At 37.7% G+C, this 26697-nt stretch overlaps 1 protein-coding gene across 2 annotated transcripts in view; it reads right to left on the reverse strand.

The window, feature by feature from the left end:
• Positions 1 to 26697, reverse strand: part of VAV3 (vav guanine nucleotide exchange factor 3) — a 271460-nt gene that overhangs the window by 146146 nt on the left and 98617 nt on the right. For both annotated transcript variants that reach the window (XM_040471158.1, XM_040471159.1), the window contains 5 exons: positions 23650 to 23718; positions 21348 to 21434; positions 16905 to 16990; positions 15286 to 15418; positions 14792 to 14901 (listed from right to left, as the gene is read on the reverse strand). In XM_040471158.1, coding sequence (XP_040327092.1) covers positions 14792 to 14901; positions 15286 to 15418; positions 16905 to 16990; positions 21348 to 21434; positions 23650 to 23718 — 485 coding nt within the window. The remainder of the gene's footprint in view (positions 1 to 14791; positions 14902 to 15285; positions 15419 to 16904; positions 16991 to 21347; positions 21435 to 23649; positions 23719 to 26697) is intronic.

The following is a 26697-nucleotide window of genomic DNA, read 5'->3' on the forward strand; positions in this document are numbered from 1 at the left end:
TCGCATTGGATTTCATTCTATCCTACAATTATAAGGTTTCAAGCCAGTATCAAGTATTCAGGAGTGCCCTGCTGAAAATATATCTGCAATGTCAATAGTGAGCAATATATTAATGTCAAATAGATGGTGGAATAATGGCTGTTATTGTTAAGATCACTGGAGGCTGGCTGACTTTTCCTTCTCCTCCTCTACCCTAAGTCCACTAGTCCCCAGACAGGGAAGTGGCAGCTTTTCCTGACAGAGATAATGGGAAAAGGAACCTGATAAAAAGATTGTCCTTGAAAGAAGAGGAATCGCCAGGAATTGAAAAGGATGTGGGGTCTAGTATCAATCCTACCACTTGCCACTCCCGTGGCTTTGAACAAGTTCCTCTGTCGACAAAGTCACCCTAGATCCAATTGGATATGAAATTGGAGGTCATCCAGCACACAGACATTTAAGGGGGGGGGGGCGGAACAACCCACCATCTGTTAATTGATCTATCTGTCAAATGGCTGAGGCAAGAGAGGGGTGGGTACTCTTGATCTTTGTGGTTCCAAAGTTAAGGCTCTTTATTACACTGCCCTAAAGTAAAACCTTCATGGCAAGAGCCTCACGTATATGGGCATGTATCATATGTAAACATGTATGCGTAGAATGTGTGTATGTGTATAATACAAAATGTGCCCAAATAAGCTGTACTGAGGAAAAGGCTTAGCATAGACTACTTACCAGCTTGCACAAGTTTAATGCCACGAGGAAAAAGAAGGCTCAGCTAAATAAACAGATGAAAAAGTATTTTCAAGACCAGAAACAATAACACAAGCTTAGAGCTCGATGTACAGAGTCATCATTGTCACCAAGCATCATTTTAATCTTGAGACTTCCTATCTGGAAGGATTCAGAAGAGTTCCTAATTCATTATTCCAAGTCTGCATGGTATTTAGAAAATTGCTTTGTAGTGTTCCTTCTTAGTAGATCAAAGCCTTGTAAAACCATTTAGTTTTTTCTGAATCTGAAAGATGTTTAGGTCATGATAACTGGAAAATACAATGCAAACCCCTACTACAATTAAATAGGCCAGGAATAGTTTTGGCTTAGTAAACTACCTACGGCCTCAGATCTATTTTGTAATATATAAAGCACTATTTCCAAGCTATCTGGTTTTTAAAATGCACCAATAGCAACAGCATTAATTTAAAATACCAGTGTTCAATATGTCAAAGCTCAAATATTCTGAGAGGGAGCTTTAATGCGTATATATCATTAATGCACTATCAGAGAACAGATCCCTGAGTTGATTCTGACCAGTGAGTCATTAGAGACTACAAAAAAGCAAATTTGGAGTACGATAATAGATGGACAGAATTTTTTTCTGGGTGATCTCACTATCCAGGGGAGAAGAAACAAAGTACAAGAAGTTTGCAGCTTCAGGTTGGGGGACAGGAAAACAGACTTTAATAAAACATTGTTTTTATTCTTTACTAGCCACTTGGGCAAGAAACTCTTTAGAGAAAAGAACGGGAAAAGCATATCTTGAACCACGGTGGAAGCTCTATTATGAGCTGGGTGGCCCAGGTGGGTACTTATATCTCTGGTCCTTAGTTTTCTTATTTAAAAGAAAAAAAAAAAGGAGAGATAATTGTCACCATCATAACTTCCATGAAGATTTAATGAGACAAATATCAAAAAGCATAGCACTGTACTTGGAATACAATGTTAATGTCACTGAATATTAATTCTCTCACAGGATTGATGCAAGAGGGGAAGGATATAAAATAAGACAGTATTATTTTTATGAATATTTCAATTTATAAAGCCCATTAATTTAGGGCACTTGTGACTTTTGACATTTTTCCCCCTTTCCTCAAAGGCCTGACTACTTGGTGCAGATTGATATTGCAAATATAAAGATGTGGATAGGACTAAAACCACGGCCCACTGGAATATTCTAATCACTTGTGAGGCAGATAATCTGAGCTCCCAAACTCAGTGTTTTCTTAGACAAAGGTGTTCAGAAGAAAGTGTGCTATTCTAATAAGTAACAGAGAGGTCAGATGCTTCTGCTCAGTGCTTCAAATTGGGCTCTCCCCAGGAAGATGATTCAATGTTAGTCCAAAGTTCATCCTAAAGGAGAAAAATGACTGTTCTCACACTGTGCTCCTATCTCCAGTGACTTATGTAATGCACATCCGATGTTACCTTAGTACAAACACATATATTTAAAACTCATCTTAATCCACCCTGATAACTAACCAGGACTTAGTTTCAGACCACAGGCTTTTTCTCCCCAATCCCCTTACCTCTAAAAGAGAATTTAGGGTTGCCTGGGTGGCTTAGTTGGTTAAGTGTCTGACTCTTGATTTCAGCTTAGGTCAGAATTTCACGGGTTCGTGAGTTTGAGTCCCACATCTGGCTCTGTGCTGACAGTGTGGGGCCCGCTTAAGGTTCTCTTTCTCTCCCTCTCCCTCTGCGCTCCCCACCCCCCAGAATACATACATAAACATAAAAAACTAAAAATAAAGAATTTAAACTCTGAGACTAAAATCACATCATCTAGACAACCGGAAAAAGGAAACATCATCAAATTAAATCAAACAAAAACTTTGCATAGACTGTATTAAGCATGATTCTCTAAGGTGACCAAAAATGTTGTTATACTTTAACTTGTAAATTAAGACTTAATTTACATTAAGGAAATTCTTTGAAGCCCAAATCATCCTTATACATTGTTAATAATATACACGATGTTATTATTTGATTCTGTAAAAATAACCAATTCTTATCCAATAGCATCACTACAAAACAAGGGGAAAGCATTTAAGTTCTAAATCATACTTTTCATCCAGTATGTGAATATACTACACAAAAATACCTCTTGCTTTTAAAACAAACTGAAGGAAACTTTCGTCTCTGGAGAACAACAGTAGGCATTCTTGTTATAAATGAGACAGCATGGGGTGAGGGAAAAAGCTCTGAATTGAGATTCAAGATCAGTCTCTGCCACTTGTTAACTAAAAAAGCACACACAAAACATTTAATCTCTATTTTTCTTTATTTTTTAAAGATAATACCTTCTGGCTATCTCACAGCATTCCTTAATCATCAAAGTATTATGGAAACTATAAAGCGGTATAAGAGTAAGGAATTATCCCTATATGCTACCAGACTCTAAATACTCTGAAATGAAGGAATTAAAATCTGAAATCTTCCTTATAATTCTTAGAATCAGAAAAACATACTATGCATAATTCAATCAGAAGTCCCCAAATTGATTTCTCAATAACTTGGAGATAAAACTGTCTCATTTAGTTCTTCTGTGGGGATGTTAGCAGTTGGCATTGCACCCTGCCCATAATATTGGACTGAAATTCAGCATTAACTTACGCATAACTTTATACCTTTATATTAATCCAGGTTAGCATTCACCTAAACTAGTTAATGAAAGCATCTTTCGAAATTAAGTTTCTTTTCATTTAAGGTAAAGAATGTTTAAACCTTGAAGCTGGAGGAATAGCTACCTTCAAATGCCTGAAGGGTCACCACATAGAGGAAAGACACACGTTCTATTTGGACCCAACAAGTGACATTACGAAATTATTCTCAAACAGGTTTCAACTCGTTGTAAGGAAGTGATTTCTATAGTCAAAGGTAAGCAACGAGCAAATGAGTCCAGAAGTGGTGAGCTCATCACAAGAGGCATGTAAGCACAGACTACACTTGGAAAGAAATTGTAGGAAAGGGTTGAACACTAAATGGTTGGAATAGAGGAACACCAAACTCTTCTCGAAGTGTCCATCAAACAGTATGGTTTCTGAGGATCTTGATAATTATGAGCATGTATTCAGAGTATATGAGAGAAAAATCACCTAGAACAAATTAATTTTTCTAAATTACATATCAGTGATATATGGCATTTTTTCCTAATTTTTTAAAGTAAAATACATACACTCAACCTGTAATGACTTTTTCTAAATTAAGAGCAAAAACTTCAGTTGCCAATGCCTTTCTTAGATTCCCAGAAAGTCAGTAACTCTCAAAATTTTCCTGGTCGCATCACCTGCACTGGATTTTTCTCTGCTGAAATTTCCAATTCCATTCTCCTCACATCAAATAATGTGTGGCAATAAGCCAAGGGAGATAGGCTAGAGGAGCTCAATTTTTATTTATTTTTATTTTTTAAAGTTTATTTATTGGGGGGGTGGGGAGAGACAGAGAGAGAGGGAGAAGGAGAATCCCAAGCAGGCTCCACACTGTCAGCAGGGAGCCTGACGCACGGCTGGATCTCAAGAACCCTGAGATCATGACCTGAGCTGAAATCAGGAGTCAGGTGCTTAACCAACTGAGCCACATAGATGCCCCTCAAGTAGGACTTTCTTATTTCTCCAACTACACTGCTATTGCTTACTGTCTTGTGAAGAGGAAAAACAAAGTTTCTTCTATTGCTTCCATTGTAAGGATAGCCAACCTTCTATCACTGTTTATTTTGTACTATAGAGCCCAAAGTAATAATTCCTATGATTTAATAATTTATCAAAAAAAATACCCTAAAAGTAGTACATATGACATTAACTATTAGGTTTAAATTTATAAATTACAGCTTGCTCACTATTATAGAATTCACTAATTATGTCATTTTCTTAGAGGAAACCATGTATATACTTGACTCGATACAATAAACAGATCCAAAATAAACTTATTTTTTGCGTTATTCTCTACATTACCCAGACAAGCTGGAGTCAGCATAGTAACGACCACTGCCAGGTTCAACACTCCTGGTTGCACTATTATTCATATAAGGAGAAGGACAAAAGAAAAACACAATAGATCAAAGGGTCTGCAACAGAAGTTCAGGGAAATCAACATTAATTCAGCCTTTACAATGTTACTTGCACTTAGTTTTAACAGAGTAATGCTTATTGGTTGGTGGAAATTTTGATATCTATCCCTTCTTCATGCCTATGACTTCTCCTTCTTTATAAGCATGGTCAGGGAAGCCAGAAAAATGTCGAGCAAGTATTAAACATAACCAGGGGAGGAGGAGAGAGGTTGATCCCCACTAGGCAATAACAGAACGAGAATACTGTTTAATGTTTACTAATGCTTTGTCATGCGTGAAATGCTTTTACATGTTTCTGGATCAAACAGGCTGCTGAAAGACTCCATTTAATGACAGCTGTGGTTTTTCTGAGCACTGTCCCATGTCCTACTTCCTTTTATTGCTGCCAGGAAACTGCGGTTTAGTTCCCTACACTGACTTAACTGCCAATTTTGAAAGGTTATAGATAATACAACAGATTCAGGGAGAGTTGAGCTGGCTTCAACTTGGGAGATGAATGTGAATAGGTCAGTACCATAAGACTCAGTACAGCCCAGGGGTGATGGATCAAGTCAGCATGGATCTCATATCCATAAACAAATTCTTCATATTAAAGACTTACAATGCAAGCCTTTTAAGAAGAAAAGGCTGTTTTTAGAGAAAATAATTTCTCCAAAAAACAAAAAATGTATGTGGATAGATAACACAGAGATGCTCTGCAGACAGCTATTTTTGTAGTATGTCTGTAAGGCTACCAGTTTCAAGTAGACCCTGACACGGGCTTTGGACACCCAGAAAATGCCAAAGAAGTGCCAACAAAGCCAAAATGTCACTCCCATATTTGGCTCATCCAAGAAGGGTCACCCTTGGGCCAACTCTTGACACCACCCTAGTCTTCCTTTGCCCCTTCTGGTTTTCTTGGTGTGCTCTCCAAGGAGAAAATTTCAGAGTAAATAACAAGCACAAACGTCAATACTGCTGGAAAGAAAATGCTCCAAGAGAACAAAGACCCATCACTTACTATAAAATTATCTCTGCTGATGTTGGTTGACTACTGACCTGGATTCTTTGGGTCTCATAGTCCTTTTCAATAAACATTACAATAAAACCTAATGAAACCAGATACTCAAATAGGTGCAGTCTGCTTTTTGAGCATATACTTTTGATAGTCATTTGGACAGAACAAAATAATGTCAAATACAGATAATTCGGTTTTGGTGGCATAGAGAACATCTTGTAGCTAAATCATCATGATGGCCTAAACAGGAATTAGTGCTAAAAATTTTTAAAATAAAATAAAATACATGCTCTGGTTTCTCTTCAAATCGCATAAATCTTTCGCCTTTTAAAATAAAATAAAATAAAACAACACTACTACCAAAGGCCACAAGGTGGTTCCATTACAGCTGAGATCATTTAGTGGTAACAAAGACTCACTACATTCCCTAGGCCCAATCATCATCTTTGGGCTGTAACACAGGGGTCACTAACTGCAGCTCATGAGCCAAATATGGCCCACCACCTGCTTTATTGGAACACACCACACATGTTCATTTATGTATCATCCATGGCTGTGCTACTACTGCAATGATAGAATTGAGTAATTGTGACAGAGACCATATGGGCCACAAAGTCTACCGTATTTACTTTCTGGCCCCTTACGAAAAAAAGTGGGTTGGTCCCTGTTCTAAGAGATGAAATTTGTAGTCCCAAAGGTACCTATTTGTATATCTGAGAAGATCCAAACAGACCTCCTGATGAAGAAAATGGAGAACAGGAGCGAGAGGAGAAAAGAAAAGGAGGAAGAAGTAACAGTACTACCATACTCGTGGTACCAGTAGTAGCAGCAGGAGTAGCAGCAGTAACTTGGGCTTGCTGTAGAAGTCTCTGACCTAGCTTCACGTAGATGGAACAATCTCCCTCTAGGCAAAAGCATCAACAAAGTCAGTCTTTTAAATATGCACAACAGAATGTCAAGTCTGCTGTCGCAAATTTACTATTATATTATAAATATGGGTCACTCAACTAACCAATAGCAAAGGCCACTGTCGCTTGAGACGCTCAGCAGATTTCTTAATCTTGAATTGATGTGATATAACACGGCTTTATTCCTCGAAATCCCAGGATGGCTAGGGGAGGTGCACTCTCTCTGGCATGACTAGTCAGGCCTCATTGCAGAAGCAGTGAGCTCAGGATACCAGTCCACTAAAGGGAGCAGTATATGGTGAGGAAGGTCATACTGAAGATGTCAACAAGACCAGTAAAATGGCAGAGGGAAGAGGTGCATGAAATAAGCCTTCTTCATGACACCCGTGAGTATCACAAAATCTAGGCCATGACTGCGTTTCTTCTGGGTCAGAAGTTTGTACAGAGAGAAATGTGAGGAAGTAGGTGGGCTTTGAGCACCTCAGACCCTAGAACTGGAGTTTGGGCCATGTTCTGCCCACCATCTCCCAGAGGCAAGGAGGCCCAGGTGGCATAGGTGGCATACAACATTACATACTGTTCTGTACTTTTCAGCGTTAAGTATAGATTAGGTCAGCATTATGTGAAAGAGTCTAGGTAGTGTGAAAATTACCCATCTCAGTTGGTTAAGTTTTATCCAAAAATTGAGTCAGTCTGCCGAAAAGAAAGATATATGGGAGGACAAAAAGAAACATAACCTGGAAGCATCAGGTTAGGTGGCTACAAAACTGCCTTCAGGAAATTGCAATCTCATTTTTTAATACTAATTTAAGAAAAAATTATTATATGTGACATCAACTTCTAGTACTTCAAAAAATCTAATGCTGCTAGTGGAAAACATATGTTTTTCAGTATCTCCTAAGAATCCACATTATAAAGCCTTCTTATCATACCAGAAAGTTTCTTTCCCTCAAGGGCTGTTGTGATATTTTGTCAGACAATATGAATTCCTTAACTCATCAAGTCTTTGTGGGGTTTTTTTAATTACCCTTATCAGAAAACTTGAGTGAAATTTCAAGTATATAGTAAAAATATGATTATCCACTATGTGCTACAAGATGTGATAGGACCCCTCATGCATGTGAACAATACTGACAAGACGCCTGCCTTCTTGGTGTTTTTATCCAGGGGTAAATAGCCAGGAAATGGGCTAGGTCTAAAGGTGATCTCATCAATCCAAGGGCCCAGGACTTGGTGCCTTAAAGGTACACATACAGAAACCAAAATAACCAAAATGCAATTGCATTCTTTACTTAACATTTCAAAGAACTTTATAAAAGGGAATACAATTTGAATCCACAGGTATATATTTCAAAAGGTGCTTTTCCCTTCCCAAATTCCTCAAACTCCATAGTTATTCTAGAGCCTCATTCACACCAAAACCCCAAATTTTCTTTCCATTTCTGGAACCATGAAGCTTTCTTTTTTCCTTTCTCCCAGCACTAGCCAAGCAGTTCAATTTACCTTCTCTCTTAGTAAGCAGGAAAGCAATCCCTATTCTTTAGGAAGAGAAAAGACAGGCAAAATTGGGCAGGCAAATAGCAGATTACCTTCAACAAACAGGGTGAGGAGGAGCAGAGTGAAAGCTATAAATACTACCCTTGGATAATTTCTGTAGGGCCATATAATTACAATTGTGAGAGAATACTGGAAAGGTAAGGTTACTAATTTAGCATTGTGGTCAGAAGAGACCTCTTTCACAAAGTCACATTTAAAGCTAAGATCTGTAGAATAAAAAACCAGCTAACCAAAGACCAAGAGGAAAGACCATCCTAGGTAGGAAAGCCTCAAGGGTGGTTGCCTGAGGCCTGTGCATTCTCCAGGAACTGAAATCCACCCAATCTAACTACAGCAAAAGGAACACAAGTGAAACTGATAAGAGATATGGCTGGAAGACAGGCAGGATAAAATCATGGAGGTCCTTCAGATCCTGGCAAGAATGCTGAGATTATAACAAGTGCTATACATAGCCAATGAAGGGTTTTAAGTAGGGCAAGACACAACTGGACCACCCTGAAGAGTAGACTAGTAAGGAGAGAGCAAGGAATGCAGAAGCTAATTAGAGATATGAAAGGCTTAGACCAGGGAGGTGAACATGAAGATTACAAGTGGTCAGATTCAATCTGTAGAGGTTGGTGAGATGTTGAACACATATGGAGGGAGAAGGGCAATTCCTAGGCTTCCTCTAGTTACACTTGAGTAAATGGGATTGGAAGAAAGGTATTATTTAGCTAGAAACATCAAGAGTTCAGTCTTTACATTCAATTCCTTATATATTTACTAAAAATTGTCACATTTATAAATTACACTGTTTAAATTCAATTGCAATAGCTCCCTCATTGTTATATGCCCAGGGCTTCCAATAATATCTGTCAACAAGGCAAGTGCTAAGTACTTGTAGAATGAATGTAATTTCCTCCAGTAATTATCTCTCTGGTATTCAAAATATCTGAGCAACATCTTTAGATTAAAACAAATTTTATGTTTTTGAAGTTATGTTTGATAAGATACGATTTCATATTTAAAATGTAAAAAACATACTCATTGCTTTTAATAATACAAACTACAGAAGGTAAATTTCAAGAAAATATTCTTGTCTAGTAGATCCTAACTTTGAGGAAAATGTTTTGAAACACTGTTCTGTTTGACCTCTGATTATTTAAATTTTTCCTTTTAATTCTGTGGCATGTGTGCTTTTTATGGTGAGTGACCTCAAATTCCTTCTGGAAGTAAATGGGAGAATAAATTAGAAAGAAACACTGTAGCTCAGATCAAATGCGTTTTGTGCAGTTTAGTGGCTTGATTCTTGGCCCCTGACCCACCCTAGTTGGAGAGTACTCTTTTTCAGGGGTCCATCCTAGGAAACAAAGCTCAGGGGGCTGCCCTTCCAGATGACTAACATGACAAGGCAGCCTGGCCCCAGAGCCTCTTCCTGGCTCTGTAATTTCCTTATCCCTTTCTCCTACTCTTCTCCCCACAACCAGAGTCTGAGCATTTAAGAGATAAATATCCTGGGCTAATCTTTGAGCACACGTTAATACCTCTCTGTTATTCTTCCTCTTGTGAAAACCATGTAGCATTGTACATATGGGACACAGTGAAGAAATCTTAGTGGGAATGATGGTTATATGTATCTTTTAGAGAACTTTCTTTACTCAAAGGATTAAATATGAATTGTTAGAATTTCAAGAATTGGGTCAGTCCAAAGAAATTCCAAGCAACAGAACCTTTCAGTTCCCTTCAGTGAACACTCAGAGGCTGTTTAAGAATCTACCACTTTCTACCATTTGCAATGTTTTTTTCCACCTATTTTTTTCCTCTTTCTCTTTCTTTAAAAAGCCTTTGTATTCTATTATTCAATTTATTTATTTCATAGTTTGCCCAACTTTGACTTATTTCTGGAACATTTAAGGAAACTGCCTGATCTTCTAGATCAGCGGGGGGGTTAAGGGAGAGGGAATAGAAAAAAGGAAACCTAGTTTTAGATAAAAGGATTTGAGTCCAGTTGCTTATTTTTAGCACCTTCATGGATAAAGACATGCTATGAACTGAGATCCTGAACTCTATTATAAATGATTTAACATTGAAGTTGTACAAATTTGGTCAAATACTCCTATGATTGCTAGTTTCCTGAACTATAAAGTGGGTATGACAACGTTTATCAATTTAAATCTAATAGGAGAAATTCTTAAAAACACATTGGGTATAAGGGATTCAGAGAAAACATATCCATAAGCTTCCTGACAGTATTTTGAAAACTGCTATAGACACATCCGTATTTTCCTGTATAATTATGAAAACTAGCTTAAGCTAATAAAAGTATTTGCCATCTTATTTCCAAGAAAACTAAAATGGAATTGTCAGAGACAATGATGAAAGCCCTTTTAGAAATAAGTAAGAATAAGCAATGTATATGTATCAGCCTCCTAAAGATTTAAATATGTTTTTCAGAGCATAGTCCCCCAGAAATATGGCTTCCAACATCATCTGGTTCAGTAACTGCTCCAACAACCTCAAGAGAAGTCAGTCCTGCTACCACTTCTCCTCACAGGAAGAAAAGAAAAAAACATTCTTCTCCCTGTCCCATCCAAGTGGATCACTGCTGCTTTTCTCTTTGTTCAGTCTTTCTTACAGAGGTTTGCCAAGTTCTGATGTGGTTCACTGCTGGAAGTGGTTATGGCCAAAGAAGGTCAGAGAACACAGCTACTGAGCAGGGACAGGGATGTGCTTGGGAAAGACACAGGCTGAGATTCAGGTCGCCTCTTGGGAGATGATTTGCGTTTACTGGATACTTACTGTTTATTGGTATTCAAACTTTTCTACGGTCTTTTATAATGTTCTAAATTAAAAACAATATTTTAAACATCTTAAAGGTGATTTGCAATTTTTTAAAATAAAAATGATCCAATTATCCTATAAACAGAATTGCCATCTTCTGTAAATAGAACCGGCAAGCATTTCATCAGTCTTAAAATATCACATCCCTTGATTTCCCACCACCCTCCTACCAATGCCTCCCTTTCCTTCTCTGAGCTCCTTAAAGCAGCGCTCCAGAATGCTCTAGGAGGACCTATGTGTCCCATGTTAATGCTAAAGAGACTCGCAGAAGATGGCTTGTGGAGGTATCCAAGGCTTAGTGTTTTTCATGGGCTGTCATGAATGCTGCCAGATTTCTTAGTTTCCTTTGTTCTCCATAGCTTACAGATTAAGGGACTAGAACTTTAGATAATGGGTAAAATAGCAAAATTTGAACCATACGTAGCATCTTAAGCTTCAGGACTTACCTAGATTATTCTATCGTCCTGAGCACAAGACAAGCAGGAGCTGTCTTACAAAGCTGGAAGCAGGGCTTTCCTGCATAAGGCGAGGAGGAAATAATGAAATATTCTGATGCTTTAGTAAAATCCTGACTAATTTTACTTTGCTGTAATTGGCACAATCACTCCTTATAGAAGCCCTCAACTTCGACTTTGAGCAATTCTCAAAAAAGGTACTTCCACCCTCTCACCATCTGCATGGGCAGTCAATGGAATTCTGAAATATAAACAGTCACTTGGATGTTTAATTATACTGTAGAAGTGCCTGGAAAATGAGCAAAGATTAAGACTCCCAGGGGGCACTTTGGTGGCTCAGTGGGTTGAGCATCTGACTCTTGGTTTTGGCTCAGGTCATGATCTCACGATCTGTGAGATGGAGCTCCTCCTTGGGCTGTGCATTGACAGTGCAGAGCCTGCTTAGGATTCTCTCTCTCTCTCTCTCTCTCTCTCTGCCCCTGCCCCACTCACACCCACATGCACCTGTGCACTCTCTCTCAAAATAAATAAACATAAAAAAATAATCCCCGTTTCCCTGTGTGTGGTACAGCCATATTTATTGTGGTGGAACTATTTAAATCCATCCATACCTACCCCTATAAGTATATACCTATAAAGCAGTGATTGGTATGTATCTACAACTACAAATTTCTCCCGTCTTCCATATGAGAACCTGGAATCCCTAGCCAGGGACAGTCTCGCCTGGAATAAAGATTCTTTTTTTGAAAGTTTATTTATTTGGGGGCGCCTAGGTGGCTCAGTCTGTTGAGCGTCCGACTTTAGCTCAGGTCGTGATCTCGCAGTTTGTGAGTTCGAGCCCCGTGTCGGGCTCTGTGCTGACAGCTCAGAGCCTGGAGCCTACTTTGGATTCTGTGTCTCCTTCACTCTCTCCCCTCCCCCACTTATGCTCTCTATCAAAAATAAATAAAATATAAAATTTTTTAAGTTTATTTATTTGGATAGAGAGAGAGCATACATGCAGGCAAGGGGCAGAGAGATAGAGAAAGTGAGAAAATCTCAAGTAGGCTCCGCACTGTCAGTGAAGAGCCTGGTGCAGGGCTCAAACTCACAAACTGCGAGATCATGACCTGAGCTGAACTGAAGAGTTGGATGCTTAAATGACTGAGCCACCCAGGTTCCCCTGGAATACAGATTCTATTTCCTAGGCTCCTTTGACAGATGTGGCCACATTACTAAGTTCTGGTCACTGTTAGCAAAAGAAGTTTGTGACATATCTGCAAAGGATCCTTAAAAGTGAGAGGTTACCTTCTCTTGCCTAGACTGTCTATTTTATAGGTGGAGCACCAGCAGCTACCTTGGACAACAAAGTGACCAACCTTGAGCATAGAAGCCAAATGCTGATGATGGAGAGCAGGAAGACCTGGGCCAGGTCCCTGATGATACCCCAGGGAGTCACCAGACCCCCTCTCACTACCTACCCAGATTTTTTACACAAAAGAGATAAAAACATCTTTCTTTCCGAACCTCTTTTACCAGTGTGAAGCTGATTAATGGAAACTGAACAAAATGTTAACTGATATGCCTGTGATATATAGTCCAAGGAGACTGTCTGCTCTGGACAAGAAATTTAACTTCCCTCCTCTGCAGAAATTTCTTTACTCCTCTAAAGATTATACAGCCAAAGAGAACCCATAAGAAAATAGTAACCCTAGCATCACTCCCACAAAAGCAAAGGCTTGAGATCAGCTCTACTTTTGCCCATTGTCACCAACCCCAGGTAGACAATCTACCACTTGAAACCTCACTGAAACAACACACTAGGTTTATGATGTAGACCACTGCACATCAGAGACTGGGAAGAGGCCACTAACTTCATCATTTATGCCACAACCAAAGGGGTCCCTGTAGTATAGTCATGGCATCGACGCACATAACTACTAACTTTTCTTGTTTCATTATTGTAATTAATAATACATTATAAGGATGATAATGATATACTGGGACAATGCCTTCTGATTTTACAAGTCCTCATGGGTGTAGTAGGGTCTTAAATATAAAACAATATTAATAATAGTGATAACAATAGATATCACTTATTATTCAGTGTCATATGACTACTGGGGTACTATTTGGCTAACACTCTGCCAGACACATATCTGGAATTCAAAATATTATTATCTTTATTTTACAGAGAAGGAAACCGAGGCTCTGAGAAATTAATCAATTTAGTTAAGACTATGTAGCCAGTTCATGGGGGTGATTAATGCTAAATCCAGAATTGTCTACGAGCTTAGAAATAATTTGGCAGCACAACCATTACTCTCAAAATGTTAGATAAAATAATCTTTAAAAAAATCTGTTTTTCTCACTTCAGAACTACAATAAGACACTCTAATCTTACCTCCATTTTCCATTAACGTGAGCATTTCTTAAAACAAAACAAAAGAACAAAAAGCCTGATAGAATTTGTCCACAAATGGTAAGCAGTGCTAGAATACAAATGAAGCAAATCACTAAAGGGTTTTTTTTTTTTCCTCCAGAATTTCACCTTTTGTTAACAGTTTCAATTTCAGGGTGACCTATATGTTTCCATAACAAGGGTCACTATGTACCTTTTAATCCATGAACATCAAAACAAAAAGAAACCCCTATGATGGCATGTTCTTGTGTAATTACATCTCTTCATGCTCTTCCTTTTGAAACAGGTCGGACTTATTTCCCACCTCTTTCTTCAGCTTCCATTTTAATAAAAGAAAATAACACTGAAAGAAATCAAGCCCTTAAAACATTCATTGAATACATCAAGCAATTTATCTAGGACTCAAACAATAAATGAGTCAAACACAAGTGAGAGGATGAAATGAATCTTTCTATTAAAAATAAGATATGTGTATGTTTGTGAGCTTTCTCTATTTAAATAAAGATCTATATAAAAGATGGTAATCAAAAGCTTATCATTAGAATAGTTAATATTTTCATGGACTGCTGAAACCTAAAAAATTAAAATATGCTCATGAGAAGGAAGTCAAATAGAAGGTTAGAGCTCCCTCTCTCTTTTTCTTGAAGAAATTCACCAAAACCTCTTTCCTAGGAGACCCAAGTTATCAAGCAGACAGCTGAGTAGCACTCATGCTCAGTGTTTCCACAGTCTCCATACACTCGCTACAAGGATTAGAGTGCATTTACTGACAGTTCATTATTCGTAAGAGATTTAAGTAGTAGAAAGAGCACTTTTAAAAGTAGAAATACTCACAAAGCCATTTCAAACTGTTCCAGCCATTTTTTCTTTAAATCTTTTGTTTTGCAATAAAATTCTAACCCATTTTGTCCTTGGGTATGGATGAGGTAGAAGCCGTAAGACCACTGTTAAAATTAATATTCTGCAGGTTAATATGTATCATTCAGTAATAACATCATGCTTCCAAATTCACTAAAACACCACCATAATCATCCACAAACTTCTCATAACATATCAGCATACAAATTATAAAGAACCACATTTTTGTAGTTAACTTTACATCCATCAGTTTCTACAACCAACACATTTTACTTGACCATCAAGGCATTAGAGATGATCATTATCAGTTGTGGGACTGTCTATTTTTCACAGAGGCTTACTCCTAATAAATCTCTAGAAAGAAAAAAACACCTGCATTGATATGCCCTCTCATAGTAATGTATTAGCATGCTTTCCTGGAATATTCAAAGTTATGAGTAAATTACAGTAATTAATTTTCAAAACTTCACCTTTTTATTTTCTTTATCAGTTGTAGGATTGTTGGCTATTTTGTACTGCTGAAGATCTATTATTTCCTTCATTTCATAGTTATCGCCTTTCCTTTTACATACAATCACTGCCAAATCAAACAGGAAGATATGCCTGAGAGAGAGAGGGAGAGATTTCAAATGGTTTGGAAGCACGTATGTTAATTTTTCCCTGATAAAATGTAATTAAACCAACCCCAAATTTTTCCTTTGAGTTAATGACAAAGGCAGTGTTGCACATTGAAAAGAATGAACTGTGTCTGCCCCGGCACTACCCTTTACTGAATGTAGGGCCTTAGTCTACCTCAGTTTCCCCATTTAAAACATATACAAAATTATAGTAAGAAAAGGCACGCTACAGAGCTGCTGTAAAGAACAACTGAGATTAGCCACAAAGCATTGTCCATGAGCAATTATTTTTTTTTTCATTTAAAAGCTTAACATTTACAGAATACTGATGACAGCAATAGCAGTTAACTTATGATGTTCCTAGGAATCAGCCAGAAAAGTACTGACAAGTGTCCATCCCTTTGACAAAGATGACTCACTTAAAATAAATCCCCAGGACCATCTACTGAAGTATTATTTTCATCCTCATTGTATGAGGGAGGAAACTGAGGCTTAACGAAGTTAATTGATTTGCTCAAGGTCACACTGCTTGTGAGGTGCAGAGCAAGATTCATACCCAGATCTAATTGTGGAATCTGCTCTTTTACCCTCTTTTATGGACCACCTAAACCACAAATTGAGCAGTGTATGAGCAAAATGAAAACTAAAAAAATTATGATTAAATTTATGTGTTGATATTTCTCTTTCTTTTCAAAGATAATGTAATTGGGGGAGAACAACAAACTTTGTAATTCCTATTTCCAATACCAGTACTTGCATCTTTTCAAAAAGTCTCAGTAATTAATACGCATAGATCTTAAAAATAATAATGACAATGATACATTCATGTAGCTCTAATACTTGCATCACTTGCAAAGACAAATTTTCCTGGAGAGGCTAAAAAGTATCTATGTCTCCTGGGAACTACCTGTAGAGCCTGGGTATCAAGTTGGAAGCGAGAGCTGACACTGCCCCCTGCTGGCTGACTTTCTCATTGCAAAGATTCCAGAAAATGGCCTTTTCAACCAAATCAATCAGTTTAATAATCATACGTATATAATTTGGAATACCAGGCCAAGCTCAGTAACCTGAATTTCCCTCAAGAATATTCACATATATTAATTGGCCCTCCCTTAGACTTCCTTCTTAGGACATTTTATATTTTTAAGTTAAAGTGTATACCAAAAAGAGAAGTCAAGCAATTGTATTTTTACAGTAGTTATCAATTGCTTTATCTCTACTCTCATCTTACTGTGTCCCTTGAGCCCCAGCTGACATTCTCTATTTGTCATATCCCTCTTAATAACTTAGACAAATCAACAGATACCAGAACCGAGAAACATATCTATGAGAAAATTGTAGAAAACCATAGGTTGGTCTGTCCCCTTGTTTTTCTTCTCCTTTTTCCCTCCCTTGTCCTGAAAGAACTGTTTTATCAATCTTCTGATACTAACCACTTATTTTGAAAATAACTATTGCTCCTCTTTTCTCACCTTTCTTGCTTTGTATGCTTGTCTAGAGTGGTTATGCGAATTTCACCATCTCCCTGAGGTCGTCCAAAAAGCAAAACTGGTTGGTTCTAAAACATAAAATTTACATGTCTCAGGTTTTTTTTTTCTTTTTTGTAAACATATAAAAACAGAAAGAAATATTTGCTAGGGACAGCTACCTTATTACACTATAAGTTTTATCATTTTGCATTTTTAGCATGCTTACTGCAAAAAGTTCAGGTCTATATGATACGCTTTCAAAACAGTCTGCCCTTGGACATCCTAGAAGGTACACTGAAAACATTAATTAATTTTATTTATAGTCTTAAGAGGAAAGTTAGCTACCAAAAGCAAGAATTAACTGGAAGAATCCAAATCACAACAAAGATATACCAACTAATACTTATTAAGCACCCACTGTGTGCCAGACACTGTAGAAGATATAGGGCAAAATGTTGCCTGTGCCCAGTGGGGGAAAAATATTCACACAAGTATATAATTATAGATGTGCAGTTGCCATGAAGAAAGAGTACAGGAAAAATGCATTGCCAGGGGCTTAATATGGTCAAGGGAGTCAAGGATGGCTTCCTTTAGCTAAGATCTCAAGAATGAAAAGTATGACTTAATGATTAAAAACAATGAACCATTTCCCCAGAGGCAAACAATAAAAACGTTAAGTATTTATGAACACCTACTGTATAAGGTGCTGAGGGAAAAAGAATTGACTGAAAATTATCACTAACATCAAGGAGATTACATTCTAATAAAGGAAGCAGATAGGTAATTAATTAACTTGCTGCAAGAAAGTATAAAAATAGATGTTCCCTAGCAAACTCCCAAGATGTGTTTTGCAGAAATAGAAAACTCCATCCTAAAATTCATATGGAATCACAAGGGACCCTTAATAGGGGAACCAGTCTTGAAAAAGAACAAGGTCAGGGTCTTAGTCTTCCTGATTTCAAAACTTATTACAAAACTCTGGTAACAAAAACACTGTGGCACCTGCATAAAGACAGACTGCTAGACCAATGGAATAGAACATTTGGAAATAGTCCCTCATATATATATGGTCAAATGATTTTTTACAACAGTACCAAGACCATTCAATGGGGATAGGAGAGCCTTTTCAACAAATGATTCTGGGAAACTGGATATGCATAGGCAAAAGAATGAAGTTGGACCCTTACCTTGTACGATATACCAAATTGATCCAAGGGTTAAAAATATAAAACTCTTAGACAAAAACATAGGGGAAAATTTTTATGACATTAGATTTAGCAATGATTTCTTAGATATACCACCAAAACCAACAAAAGAAAACCCAGTAAGTTAAAATTCTTTAAAATTAAAAACTTTGTGCAAAGGACAGTATCAACAGAGTGAAAAGGCAGCCTCCAGAATGGTAGAGAATATTTGCAAACAAAATGTGTGATAAATATTGATATCCAGAATATATAGAGAACTCCTATAACTCAACAAGCAACCCTTATCCAAAAACAAGCAAAGAACTTGAATAGGCAAAGAACTTTGTACATCTTTCTGCAAAGAGATATACAAATGGCCAATAAGTATATGAAAAGATATTCAATATCCCTAATCATTAGGGAAATACAAAAAATCAAAACCATAATAAGATACAACTTCATACACATTTGGACGGATATTATTTTCAAAAGAAGAAACAAGAAGAAAAGAACAAGTGTTGGTGTGGATTGGCATGTTCCACTTCTGGGTATATAACCAAAAAAAGTGAAAGCAGGGACTGGAGCATGTATTCGCACACCCATGTTCATAGCAGTACTATTCACAACAGCCAAAAGGGGTAAGAAACCGAAGTGTCCGCAGAGATGAATGGATAATCAAAATGTGAGGTATATATAACTAATGTTATACTTTAAAGCCTTAAAAAGGAAATTCTTTTAAAAAGAAAGTCTGATACAAGCTACAAGGTTGAACACTGAAGACATTATGCTAAGTAAAATGTACCAGTCACAAAAGGACAAATATCACATGATTCCATTTATATGAGGTACCTAGAGTAGTCAAATTCACAAAGACAAAAAGTAAATGGTGGTCGCCAGGGGCTGGGAGGAGGGGAGAATGGAGAGTTAGTGTTTAATGAGTACAGAACTTCAGTTTTACAAGATGAAGAGAGTTGTGGAGATGGACGGTGGAGATGGCTGGCTGCCCAACAACATGAATATATTTAATGTTACAAAACTATACACTTTAAAATGGTAAATGTCATATATATTTCAATATATATTTCACCACACACACACACAGAGCTGTCCAGGCAATGTGCTATGCAATTACAAAGAGAAAGTAATAATGGGAGATTATGGAAAGAATTATTTTAGTTGGACCTTGAAGGAATATGATAGGAAATAATGGGAAGACATTCTAGGCTCTGACATTATTATGATCAAAGGCAGAACTATAAAAATGTACAGCAAATTAGAGACCTTACGACACAGCAGGACACCTGCAAAGTAAAGTATGTGGGCAGGTATTAGCTGGATGAGTTCAGCAAAGTAGTTTCAGCCCAAATCATTGAGGGCTTTAAATATCATGCTAAGGATTATTGACTGAATCCTGAAGGCAACAGCAAATACTGACAAGTTAAGGATAGAGAATGAACTGAGAAGTCCACCTTTTGGAAATGCAAGTTGGTGACGGGATGATGAGAGGCTTCTGTGGTTGGAAAGGTGGCAGATGAGGTCCTGAAAGGAGAACATGACTATACATGTGAAAAGGAAGGCTCAAGATGTTTCAGAGAAAGCATCAGTAAAATTGCTCCACTAAGTATCTTTCCTTCATTCATCCATCTCTGTTTTTGCTGCTCACAGCTTAATCCAGGCCTCTACCATCTCTCTTTTGTTCTTTAAATTATTTTTGTTTTATTTTATATTTGAGAGAGAGCAAGCACATGAGAGAGCAAGAGAGCGTGGGTGCATGAGTGAGCATGAGCAGGGAAAAGGCAGAGAGACAGAGACAGAATCTGAAGCAGGCTCCAGGCTCTGAGCTGTCAGCACAGAGCCCAACACGGGGCTCGAACTCACGGACCACCATCATGACCTGAGCCGAAGTTGGACACTTAACCAATTGAACCACTCAGGCGCCCCAAGACCATCTTGCTCTTGAAATCACCTCACAACTTTCCAGCAGGGTTTTCTTTAAATGTAAATCAGACTGAAACCTTTACTAGCTTCCCCCTGTAATGACTGTAAAATCCCAGCTCTGTGCCCTGGCCTACATTGCTGGGGGACATAGCTCTCCTGCCCCCCCTACCTCCTGCCCACCTCTCCCCCACTTCAGAGCCCATGATTTTTCTCCTCATTCACAATTCCCAACTCCTCTGGCCCATCTATGGTGATTTCATTTGCTATGGCTTCCGCCTGGAATCCTCTCTCCCAGATCACTGTACCACTGGCTTTCTTCTTATTCTTCAGGTTCAAGAGGCAAATGACTCCCTTCCCTTATGTTCAACTGTTTTGTATCTTAAAGTCCTCTTATGAGTGAAGTCATATGATTTTTGTCTTTCTCTGACTAATTTCACTTAGCATAATACCCTCCAGTTTCATGCACGTAGTTGCAAATGGCAAGATTTCATTCTTTTTGATTGCTGAGTAATACTCCATTGTGTATATATACCACATCTTCTTTATCCATTCATCCATCGATGGAAACAAAAATAATATAAAAATAGGGAGGGGGACAAAACAGAAGAGACTCATAAATATGGAGAACAAACTGAGGGTTACTGGAGGGGTTGTGGGAGGGGGGATGGGCTAAATAGGTAAGGGGCACTAAGGACTCTACTCCTGAAATCATTGTTGCACTGTATGCTAACTAATTTGGATGTAAATTTTAAAAAATAAAAAATAAAAATAAAAAAAAAAGAGGCAAATGACTCAAAGAGTGTCTCTAATCATCTTATCTAAACTAGGATTCCCTTGATTATCCTCTGTTGCCCCACCCAGTTCACAGCAGGAATCTCCACAGAGCATTTTGAAAGTGTCTCCTCAATCAAGAGACCATGTTTTTCACAGTGAGAGCCCCAGCCCCAAGCCAATGTCTGGCACACAGCAGTCACCCAGTAAATATAACTAAGATGAATAAATTAACAGGAAATCGGCCATGACTATGTATAGCGTAAGGGAAAGAAAAGAAAAAAATGCACTCTAATGTTTAGAATTTAGACTGCCAGGGGAAGAGGCATTGTGTGATTAAGGAGAGAGGGACAAGCAAGGGCAGAAAGTCCTGGGACACGATATACATATCACAGGTGCCACGGGAAATCCACGGGGATGCTGCCAAACAGGAATTGCAAAAAACCCTGAACAACAGAAACTTCAAGGTAAACTATCTTTGCTTCAAAAACAACTTGTAGAATGTCCTCTGATTTGTGGGTTAGGAAAGCTGGAAGGAATGATAATTACATACCAGATTTTCTATAGATAGCTGAAACTGTTTAATTTCACGAAGGGTCTCATTATCTCTTTTCACTTCATTCACATATTGTGCCAAGTCCTAAAGAATAAAGGGAAGGGTACAAAAAGAAGTCACGATAAGACTGGAAAAGAGATGCAAACTGTTTGAAAGAAAACACATCATTAATTTCATTAGTGGTAAAAGTAACCACCATAACTTTTCCATGACAATAAAAATGAATGACCCATCAATCAAAACTGCAGCTCAAAAGCAATTTCAAAATGTCTGCAGTACAGCTGCGAAGACGAAAGAGTTGTCATTTGCCACACCTCGGAGAAGAGCAAGGATGAAAAACAAAAACAGACTATGACACGGTGCGGAACAAAAGGAAACTAGGTCAGGAGAATGCAAATTCCAAACACGTTAATAACTGACCTTGAGAGAATCACACTTTTACATGGGTTAGAATAAGGGTAACAATGCAATAATGAATGCTTAGCAGGGACAAAAAAGTAAAAGTTAGACAATGAATCCAGCTGGACCGTTTTCTGCAACCAGTTAGTGTATTAGTTCCTGAGAGCATTCAGTCAAGTCAGCCAGTTCAATTTTAAAGAGTTAATGAAGGGGAAGAAAAGGAGAAGACAGAAACCCAAGGGCACTAAAATGGAGTCAAGCAAACAAACAATGCTGGACACGTTTCTCCATGGGCCTTCTTCACCTACTTTAAAATGTCTTTTCTCATATTTGAGGAAACATTAGCTAATCTTTCCATACTGTAAGTAGCTATTTTTATTACATGTGCTCTAGATTTTCCTGTTTTCTGGGTTTTCTTTTTTCTCTACCCTCTTAAATTCATCTGCAACAGCAGGAACAGAACTCTGACAAAAAGCAGTTCCTAACTTTGTTCTAAATGAAAGTCTGACGTTCCATAGGATGTATCTATTAACGATTTCTTTAAAAAGTGGAAATTTGGTATGAATTTCTAAAATAACAAATAGTTGTGCAATGTCTCCTAACGGGGTACTAAAATCAGCCCAATAGCGGAGCTAACACTGAAACTGGCACAGGGACATGGAGAAGTAATTAGCATTTTGCTCTATTGCTTCTGGGCCTTTTGGCTAAGATCAAGTACAGTAATTAGCATTGCTCTGATGACAGTCACATTGGCATTTTGTTCTTTTTTTAAAAAAAATTTTTTTTTCAACGTTTATTTCTTTTTGGGACAGAGAGAGACAGAGCATGAACGGGCGAGGGGCAGAGAGAGAGGGAGACACAGAATCGGAAACAGGCTCCAGGCTCTGAGCCATCAGCCCAGAGCCCGACGCGGGGCTCGAACTCACGGACCGTGAGATCGTGACCTGGTTGAAGTCGGACGCTTAACCGACTGCGCCACCCAGGCGCCCCGGCATTTTGTTCTTAAGAACAAATATTTGTTTATGTTTTAAGTTAGGGGCAAATATTTCTTTCAAAGTCAGAGTCCAGCACAAAATATAAACTGGGGTTTTACAGATTCCCCAGTATGTTTAAAAGTCTGTCTTTGTCCACTTGTAGTTCTTGATTTTCAGATTTACCTAGACATAGAAACCCAGACTGAAATCCACTTGTACTGATGCACAGCATCCACAAGGGTAAACCAGGCAGATATCCTCACTCGAGGAAAATAAGTCACACCACTGTTCTGAAGTCACCAGCTGACCTGCTGCTTACACAAGCCGACAGTTTTCTATTAGTAACCACAAAAAGAATGTGAAATAAAACCCTTATATTAAATCATTCGCAGTGGTTATAAAGGTTGTCATACTTTCATAAATAACAAGTTATTTTAATACACCTCTTGGTTTTATGTGTCTTTGTCTAACAATTAAATCCATGCAAGGGTATCTATTTCAGTTAAAAATATTCAGCTCTCCCTACCTAATACAAAACCATACAGATACATATACGCGGGCGCACACACACACATGTACAATATACATTAGCATATCATACATATGTATCAGCAGTTTGTAGTCTATCATTTTTTTAGGCAAGGATAAAAAACACAAAGAAGTTCATGGTGGGGCGCCTGGGTGGCGCAGTCGGTTAAGCGTCCGACTTCAGCCAGGTCACGATCTCGCGGTCCTTGAGTTCGAGCCCCGCGTCAGGCTCTGGGCTGATGGCTCGGAGCCTGGAGCCTGTTTCCGATTCTGTGTCTCCCTCTCTCTCTGCCCCTCGCCCGTTCATGCTCTGTCTCTCTCTGTCCCAAAAATAAATAAACGTATAAAAAAAAAAAAATTTAAAAAAAAAAAAGAAGTTCATGGTACATTTGCCTTACCTTCATCGCATCAAGAGCCAGTTTCAGATTTGCCTTCTCCATAGGATCAGTGGTATGTTTGACCAGTTCCTATTTGGAAGATACAGTTTAGTGCTACTTTCATCAATTAAAACCAAAATATGAGAAACACAACATTTAAAAACTAAACCATTTTTAATACTATTTGCACCATAATGTAATAAGTCTGATGTAATTTAACTAGGTTCTATTTTCATAAAAATATCTCTATCTGTAAGAAGACCAACCAGACGGCAAAAGAACATGAGATGATGGTTGAAAACACTCTCCTTTCAAAGATGAACCTGATCTATCCCGCACGGTAACACTGACATCCTTCCCAAATGTCATGAAAGATCCTCATTGCCAACTGATTCTGATGTCTACTCCTCTCCCTTGGCTTTGGGGACAATTAGGATCACTTGTTGGCTGCTATTATTATTGTCTCTGAGTCCTTCTTAAATTTCCTCCTATTCACTAGTCTTTCATACTTTCTTCTTTATCTGTACCTTGGAAAGTTACTATTTCCTAGATTTTCACCTTAGTCTTTTGTTATTCTTACTTTACTTATTCTACAAATTCTATCACAACTGTCGCCATAATGTCAACACACTCACTAATAAGACAATCACTCTCAAAGGAATGTGCTCAACCCAGAATTCATGCCTGAGTTCCAGACTCTTCCGTCCACCTACATAGTTCTACCTGGTTATCTCACAAGCCCATCTAACCCAACAACTCCCAACTTAGGGCACCTTCACCCACAACTCTCTTCTGGTTCCTGTTTACATTCTATTGAATGAGGCACCTTCATCAGTAGAATCACTTAAGCCAAAACCTATAAAGTGTCCCAGGAACCCCTCTCTCATACTATGTTCTGCTGATACAGACTTTTATCTTTTCCCTGGAAACCATCCTCACTGCCACTACATTGGTGCAAGTCCTTACTCTTTTCACATGGGTCATTATAAATCAGCTTCTGATTAATCTTCTGACTTGTAGCCTCTCTGGACTACAAGCTATTTACTCTACTGACATCAAAGCTAGTTTTCTAATATATAAATCAGATCCTGTCTCTACCCTCTTTAGACTTCTGTAATGCCTGCAAAAGCTTCAGGTTGTTAACTACACCTCTTAGACCCTTCATGGTCTGAATTCTGCCAACCTCTCCCAACTTTTCTTTCCCACCCCAACAACTCCACCCAAACCACCTATATTCTATCCATACTAAATTAACTGCAATTCTCAAAATACATTCTAACGGCTGATCCCATTAAGCATGTGGTTTTGCTCTCCTTAGAAAGCCGTTCCTCTCTGATGTACCTAAAGGAACTCTTACTGTTCCCTGCACAGCCAGATCAAGAATCACTGTACAACGAAGCTTTCTATGACAGAGGTCTCTACAAGTCCCCATCCTCCCCAGGCATAGTTAACTAGACCTTTATTTGTACTACCTCCATACTTTCTGCGTACCTATCATATCATACGGTACCTGGCAGCTTACACTTCATTTTCCCTACCTAAACAGTGAGCTTTATCAGTGCACGGGGGGAGGGGGTGCTGTTTAATATCATGAATGCCTAATCCTGTCTGTCAAACAGGGAGCCACTCAAAATTTTTGCTGACTTCAATACCATTAATGTTTCTAGTTATAAAGAGGACCTACAGACATCAGATCTGTTATGTATAAGGTTGTCCAAGTAATATTCTTTCACTTTGATTTTTGCTTTTCCTTTATCAAATAATGAGTGTAAATTATTCTCAAAGTTTCAAATTCTCCACTTTCATTCTGATTTTATAAATATGTAACTTCAAATCATAAAGCATTTCAAAAATTATTTCCCCACTAAAGTATAGCAGTAAGTAGGAAATGCTCAAATTAATATCACATTTATTCAACAAATTTCTAAACACTAGATAAATACACTGTACACTATCAAGATGGAAAAACATTTGTATAATTTTTATCTTCATATGGTATCCCAAATAAAAATTTTCCTATTTAAAAAAATTCATCATAGAACTAAACATTCTTTTGAAATTTAAAATAGAAAACAATCCAAGAGAAATTAAGGCAAAAGTCTGAATTTCAAAAAGGTATTGCCATATTTTATACTTCTGTAAGCCTAAAACTTTATAAATGACCAAGATAGATGTTTCTTGAAAACTGTACCTTTTAAATTCTTCATTTGCTATTTGACAATACCAAAGTTACAAAATAAATTATTAGCTTATTTTGGACATGTTTTTTAGTTCCATGATGTCTCAGAAACCGATTGCTTAAGTCTTCCTTATTATTTTTTCATAAAATCCAATTTGATTAAGTTGCTTTGAGTTTAGGTCTCATAAATGTTTTAATGTATTTTAAAGAAATAATCAGGGCTTGAATTCTTCTGATTTCTCAGTAGAACAAAAATAGAGATGACTAATAATTTTGCAACTACAGATCAAGAAATTTAATATACAAGATGTATAAAGCACGGCAGACTCAAAATTATATTTCACATACAGGTAGTAGATCTTTTTAAAATGACATTTTGCAAGCATCAGCAGAGTTGACAGACTAATACTGTGAGACATTTCCTTGGAGCAGAACTAATGAGCCTCCTGGTACAGCTATCAAATTAAATTTATAAGACTCTCCACCCTCATTAGAGGACTAACTGTGGAAACCATAAGCTTCGTGGTTATAAAAAGAATCACTTCAAAATAAATGTAGTCTTATTATAATTTACCCTAGCAGAAAGCAACAAAGAAGGTGACACAATTCTCTTCAGTTTATGGTTATAAGGCACAAAGTCCAAAACACTTAACCTGCCAAAATTCAAGTGTATTACAACAGTGAGATTCTAATAAATGATTATAGCTAACCAAAGACTTGGTTAAAGGGATCTTTTCATTTTGCCTTTTTTTCCCCCTAATTCTTTGGGGGCCAGTTCTGTTTGAAGGACACAAAATATGACTTTGTGGAAGATAACAAATGAATCTTTGCTAAAGAAAGAAAAAGTTTCCAGCTGTTCTGTTATTTCCCACTTAGCTATACTAATCATT

The sequence above is a fragment of the Herpailurus yagouaroundi genome, unplaced genomic scaffold (genome assembly GCF_014898765.1).
Source record: "Herpailurus yagouaroundi ecotype Mexico unplaced genomic scaffold, PumYag 77, whole genome shotgun sequence".
In the NCBI taxonomy this organism is placed as follows: Eukaryota; Metazoa; Chordata; class Mammalia; order Carnivora; family Felidae; genus Herpailurus; species Herpailurus yagouaroundi.